General features: G+C 44.0%; 1 protein-coding gene across 1 annotated transcript in view; it reads left to right on the top strand.

The window, feature by feature from the left end:
* The window catches only part of CAMK4 (calcium/calmodulin dependent protein kinase IV), a 261,206-nt gene that overhangs the window by 227,131 nt on the left and 26,919 nt on the right, over positions 1-7,156 (top strand). Inside the window, exon 8 of the mRNA XM_056537474.1 lies at positions 5,693-5,768. Within this exon, the coding sequence (XP_056393449.1) occupies positions 5,693-5,768 (76 nt within the window). The remainder of the gene's footprint in view (positions 1-5,692; positions 5,769-7,156) is intronic.

The raw sequence follows: 7,156 nt of genomic DNA, 5'->3' as shown, positions 1-7,156 counted from the left end.
GAATAAGAACAAAAGAAAAAAAAATCCAAATGTTGCTGAAGGCTAAAATTATGAAAATGAAAAATGTCTAATAACGAATACATTTGAATATTTATTTACATTTCTGCTGAGCATAATGAAAATGCATTCGGATTCAACTGATTCGTCTTTCGGATGAGCAGCATTATGGTCATGTGTAACTTCTTTGACCAATGAACTTTTTTGTATCTGTGGAGTCACACTACAAACAGGGAGGGGGTTTTATGTTTTAGTAGGAGACACAGCAGATCATGTGACTGAGAAAAAAGTTGGTGAGATTTATCGAAACCTCTGCAGGGGAAAAGTGGAGCAGTTTCCTAAAGCAACCAATCAGCTTCTTTATTTTTTAACAATTAAAGAAGCAATCTGATTGGTTGCTATGGACAACTGCTCCACTTTTCCCCTGCAGAGGTTTCTCCCCATTGTAACTTTACTGAAAGAATGCAGTTACGAATGCTGTAACTGTACAACATTTTAAGGTATAATTCTAATTAAAAAAGGAAAACTATGGAACTAGAAATGCACTTAAAAGGATACTCCGGTAGAAAACTATTTTATTTAAATCAACTGGTGCCAAAAAGTTAAACAGATTTGTAAATGACTTGCATTAAAAATCTTAATCCTTCCAGTACTTATCAGCTGCTGTATACTACAGAGGAAGTTAAGTTGTTCTTTTCAGTCTGACCACAGTGCTCTCTGCTGACGCCTCAGGGTCAATGATTTTTTAATAGAAGTAATTTATGAATCTGTTTAACTTTCTGGAACCAGTTAATATGGAAAAAAAATCAACTAAATTTTAAACCCCTATATTTTAGGGGAGCCTAGCAAAAAAGTAAGAGCAACTTTAAAATCAGGGTACCAGAGGCTTCTTTCAAATATAAAAGGATATTTTAAAGATTAAATTTTTGAGGGGTGTCCACTAGGGATCGACCGATATATCAATTTTTTAGGGCCGATACCGATAATCGGTGGAGGTTAGGGGCGATAGCCGATAACTTCTACCGATATTCCGGTATAAGCTATCGGCTATTTATCCCCTTCCCATACCCCCCCCTCCCGCCCCACTCAACACCGCTGCAGATCATTGATTTAAAGTGGGCGCTTTAAATCAATGAACTGCAGCGGCTTTTGCAGGGCCAGAGACCGCCGCCGCCCGCTTCTCTCCCCCTGCCTGTCCAGGGGTCCTCCTGAGTCCTACCACCGCCAACGCCCCCCCCCCCACCACCGCCACCACCGCACCGCACCCCTTCAACACCGCACCCCCCACCATCATTGTGCAGCGCACAGCGTAACACAGGACGCAGCAGGAGCCAGAAGTAGCGCAGACCCCGGGCCCCGGGAACAGGTAATTATAAAGCTACCTGTAATTATAAAAGGCAATGGAGCAGTGGCAGCGGCGGTCTCTGGCCGGGGCAGTGCGGTGGGGGGGGTGAGGTGCGGTGGTGGTGCGCTGCGGTGGTGGGGGGTGCACTGCGGTGTGGTGGGGGCGGTGCGGTGCGGGGTGTGGGGCATTATCGGATTATCGGCAAGGTAATTGCCGATACCGATAACGTCCACAATCGTGAATATCGGCCGATAATATCGGCCAAACAGATAATCGGTCGATCCCTAGTGTCCATATCCTTTTAATAAATGTTGTATAAATGAATAGCTTAAGTGCAGAAAGATTGTGATATATTTTATAGGAGATCAGGTTACGTGCTGCCCGTGGAATCTTTTTATAGATGGCAGGCGAAGAAGGAATTTTATAATTTTCTGGAGCTATATTTTCCGTGATAAGCGCACTTGCTTCTTGACTGGCGGACCAGACATTTGGATCCTAAGTGACCACTGAGTGAATGCATGAGAGATGGGTGAGGTTTGGCACCTTTTAGAGAGAACATTTTTAATATCTAACTTCTTGAGCTGACATTAAAGGGGTATTCTGAGTTAAGATAGGTAATAAGTGTCAGATTGCAAGGGGGGGGGGGGGTCTGACCGCTGGGACCCCCTGCAATTTTCAGAACGTGACCCTGCAATTTTTGTTATGAGTGGCGAGTCATGATTGCGTGCCGCTGCTCCATTCGTTTTCTGTGGGAACTGCAGAAGGTAACTGAGCATTGTACTCCGCTACCTTCTGGAGCTCCATAGACAATAAATGGAGCGGCGGCGTAGCTATGGGATAAATAACTTTAGCTCGGAATACCCCTGTAGCAAAATAATTTCTTAAATTTGACAATTTGGAACCCATTGTGAAGATATGCCTGACTCATTCCATACTGCATATAATGAGCTTCCATGTTTTGTTACTGTACATGATCTACATAAGTGGTGTGACTAATGTTACCTTGCTTTTCATTGTGCAGCACTTCTTGTTACCTAGTAGTTTGATTAGATGTCTCTTTCCCGCTGGCTTACAAAGTGCTCAATGTGTGTAGGCGACAAGCGCTATATAGGCAAATTTAAATATAGTGAAACTTCAGTGATTCATCCATTTGAAGATGACATCTAATCGGTCAGATTTATCAGAAGAATATAAGATGGCTCATTTATTAAGTAGCCGTATGAATGTAAGGTCTTCTATTCTATGCAGAAACGGGTCACTTAGTACAAGAAATGCTAGAACTGTAGTGGTCTCCCTGAATGTCTTCACTCTGATCCGTTACTAAATGTACAATGCTAATTGCTCCCATATCTAATGTTTCCTCAGTCTCCCACTATGTCTTTGATCTTAATTTGTTTTTAATCACTTATCCCCTTAGTGTTTGAAGAAAGCTTTAAAATCTTCCTAGGGAACAAGGACTATATTGATTTCTTCCTTTTCTGCCAGAGTATATTTAATTTGCAACAACTTTTTAAAAAGGGTCATTGGAAATGATCACTTTATCTGATTTAGAGACACATTAAAATGACAATTTCTCAGATATTCATATTTTCAAGGGTTAGTTGGACGCACATTTTAATGGAGAACTTTCCTTCTGCTGAGATTTGCCGTAGCCACTGTACATTATTCCAGACAGTTTTTAGTAACTTTTCTGTACCTGACGACAAGGTAGTAATTTGTTGACTGTTGCAAAGGAGAAAATAAAAGGAAGATACTACTAATAGGCCTGATATGGGGAATTTGGTTAGGCTCACATTATGTTTTTCCATCACTTGGAAATGCATTGATTTGTTGTTGGGCAAATTTACCATTAAAATGGGATTCATCAGGACACAACAGGTATGTCTAATGTTTAAGATCAGGTTCCAGATGGATTCTGTGTTTGTAACATATAAGTCAGTTTTGAAGTGCATCTGTTAAGTACAAAACACTTAGTAGGACTTCACAAGTATGATCCAGTCATATCTCTGCTCTGTTCTGACTTTAGGGTGCTTTTTTTTATCCTTGAGAGTCTTAAAGGGGCACTCTGCCCTGGCATCTTTTCCCCTATCCAAAGGATAGGGGATTAGACGTCTGATTTCGGGGGTCCTGTTGCTGGGGACCCCGCGATCTCCCTGCTGCATCCAACGTTTGTTTGGAGCGTCTGGTGCAGGGCGTGCCCCGCCCATGACGTCACGGCCTAGCCCCCTCAGTGCAACGCTATGAGAGGGGGCATGACGGCCTTCACTCCCCCTCTCATAGCCTTGCATTGAGGGGGCATGGCCGTGACGTTACGAGCGGGGCGTGGCCGTGACGTCACAAGCCTCTGCCCCACATGGCCAGTCATCAGGTTCCGTGCACTGGATGTCTTGGGTGCTGCAGACGAGATCACAAGGGTCCCCAGCAGCGGGATCCCCGCGATCAAACATCTTATCCCCAATGCTTTGGATAGGGGATAAGATGTCTAGGGGCGGAATACCCCTTTAAGCTCGGGGGCTGCAACACGTTTCTTTACTTACATCTTGCCCACTCCTCCCCATGATTGACACATAGGGTTCATGTGTGCACGGCGGCCCTGTGCAGTTGTTCTGCAAATGTGCCGTCAAGGTGTAGTATGCCGCCACCGCAGCAGGTCTGCAAGTGATTCAGTACCTGACTTACCATGTATGCGCTGTAATGCACTTTGACGGTGCATGTACAGGCCCCCTGAGGGCAGGCAAGGACTATGTGTCAATTAAGAGGAGGAGCGGGCATGAGGCAAGTGAAGAGGTGTTGCGGCCACGAAGCTTAGAGGACCCCGGGCCCACTCCTCTCAGACTCTCCTGGATTCCTTACATACATTTTTTTTTAATGGATATAAAGAACCCTTAAGTCAGAGCAAAGGTATACCTGTATTATAGTTGTGAAGACCTAGTGCAAGGTTTGGGCAACAAGTGTTTTGTACCTTGAAAAATGCACTTTAAAAGTTCCTTTTTCTGCTCTTGAAAAAAATTTACAGAACCTTTCAACATGATGCCAATCATGGCATGAATAGGGCCATTACCCATCAACAACAAAACTACATTTTAAAAGGATGCAGAAGAGCGGTGTGAACATAAGCCTAATACAGTGCTCACAAACTTCAATGGACCCATACTGTAGACTGTTCTTAACAGATTCGTATGGAATATGTGAGTAGAAGGATCATGGCATGGACCATTTTATACTGCATTACAATGTTATTCTACCTTAGAAGCACTGCAGTGACACCATATGGAGGCACTCCGAATGCCTACAGGAACATAATGTGGAGCCATAGGAGCCAGGTGTCAAACCAGGTCCCTGCTTAAAGGGGTACTCCGCCCCTAGACATCTTATCCCCTATCCAAAAGATAGGGGATAAGAAGTCAGATCGCCGGGGTCCTGCTGCTGGGGACCCCGGGATTTTGGGTGCAGCGCCCCGCTATAATTAATGCACAGAGCAGACTCGCTCCGTGTGGAATGACGGGCAATACAGGGGCCGGAGCATCCTTATGTCACGGCTCCGCCCCTCAATACAAGTCTATGGGAGGGGGTGTGGTGGCCATCATGTCCCCTCCCATAGACTTGCATTAAGGGGGCCAGCCATGACATTATGGGGGGGGGGGTGGAGCCGTGACGTCACGATGCTCCGGCCCTTGTATCGCTGGTCATTACGCACGGAGCGAGTCTGCTCTGTGCTCTAATGATAGCGGGGCGCTGCAGCCGAAATCCCGGTGGTCCCCAGCAGCAGGACCCCAGCGATCTGACATCTTATCCCCTATCCTTTGGATAGGGGATAAGATGTCTAGGGGCGGAGTACCCCTTTAAGCTTTTTGCTTTTAGACCAATCGAGGTCACAAACTCCTGGCATCATTCTTATCTTCTTAACCATTACCTCTTTTTGCACCTACATTCTATTATTCTGCTCCTCCACAAGTTTCTACACTCATGGGCCCAGAATTATAACTCTGCCAGAAACTCAAACTGTCTGTTTTGGCCAAAACAACCAATCACAGTTCAGCTTTCATTTCTTAACAAGCTCTGGTAATATGAAAGCTGAGCTGTGATTGGTTGCTGTGGGCAAAGACCAGACAGCTTTGATTTCAGGCAGACTGATAAATCGGGTCCTTAGTTATAATCAGTTCAGTGATAGGAGGCAGAGTTTTGATGACAGTGCAATATATTACATTACTCGTGTATTAAATCAGTGACTTATTTTATAGTAAAGATTTTGTATGCCAATACTATGTAATGTAATTTTTGTTACAGTGATCAGGTAAAGATAACTATTTAAAAAAATAGCTGATAAAGTATTTCATTTATTTATTCCAGCTCCAGAAATTCTCAGGGGTTGTGCCTATGGGCCTGAAGTGGACATGTGGTCAGTGGGTATTATCACCTATATATTGTAAGTATTTACAACTTAAATAGACTCTTAATGTCCACTGATCAATTTCTCTGACTTTATGAATGATTAAAAGTGGGATTGTGACTACCTTTTAATTAGGGATGCACCGAAATTTCGTCTGCCGAAAATTTTCGGTTGAAAATGCCCCTTTCGACCTTTTCAGCTAAGGGAATTTCCTGTAGAAAATTTTTTGGGGGATGTGGCCTAAAACAGAAGGTGTGGCTTTCAACTACTCTCTCCGGTGTGAGGTGCACAACTGCACACTGGTGTAATTCCTTCAATGTGCCCCTGTGCTGGGGGAACTCTGGCAGTCGGTAGTACATTCCCGTGCGGCAGTGCATCTCTCGCAGCATCTTGTTTTCAGCATCGCGGCTGTCTCGGCATGCTGGGAGTTGAAGTTGCGTGCCTCCAGCTGATGCATAACTACAACTCCCAGCATGCCCTTTGGCGATCAGTACATGCTGGGAGTTGTAGTTTTGCAACAGCTGGAGGCACACTGGTTGGAAAATACAGAGTTAGGTAACAGAACCTCAGTATCTTATATAGAAACGGGGGCTCAACCACAGTAATAAAGCCGGGGTGCAACTCTCAGTGAATCCATATACAACTACATCCAAGAAAAGCAACCACTGTACATAGAGTGCACACCACTATGATAACAATCACATGATTTTTATTATATCAAAATACAAAAAAACATAGGTCACATTACAATTAAAAACATTTAAAATGCTCCCTTGAGAGCCACAACACACTCTCAGGGCAGGGCCATGAACCGCCAATCCCGAGAAACGGACCCTGTCCTGTAATGTTTAATAAAGGGTCATATCTCGGCTCCAAGTAGCTATGCTATACAAATGAGAGAATTACACTATATGCATAAGAATAATGGTGTCTGGTTCTATGCTAAATGTGCACAATCCATGGAATAAATGCAATGTATACTATAATAATGCAAACCAGGCTACCACATACAAAAAATGTGCAATAGAAAATTAATATGCAAGCAGAGCAAACCACACAGGAGCCAGTGACACAGATACCAGGGCCACAGAACCCCGCACGTTCCGTTGCAATACCGTACACAATACCCACAACACCCCTGTGTTTTTAATTGTAATGTGACCTATGTTTTTTTGTATTTTGATATAATAAAAATCATGTGATTAATTGTTATCATAGTGGTGTGCACTCTATGTACAGTGGTTGCTTTTCTTGAATGTAGGTAACAGAACCTAACTCAAGGTTTTCCAACTAGTTTGCCTTCAGCTGTTGCAAATATACCACCTTCCCAGCATGCGCGGTCTGTCAGTGCAACAGCGGGAGGTTTGCCCCCCATGTGAATGTACAGGGTACATTTACACGGGCAGGGGGTTTACAGTGAGTTT

The sequence above is a fragment of the Hyla sarda genome, chromosome 1 (assembly GCF_029499605.1).
Source record: "Hyla sarda isolate aHylSar1 chromosome 1, aHylSar1.hap1, whole genome shotgun sequence".
Lineage (NCBI taxonomy): Eukaryota > Metazoa > Chordata > Amphibia > Anura > Hylidae > Hyla > Hyla sarda.
Note: the sequence above shows the minus strand (reverse complement) of the source record. Positions and strands in the feature narration are given on the sequence as shown.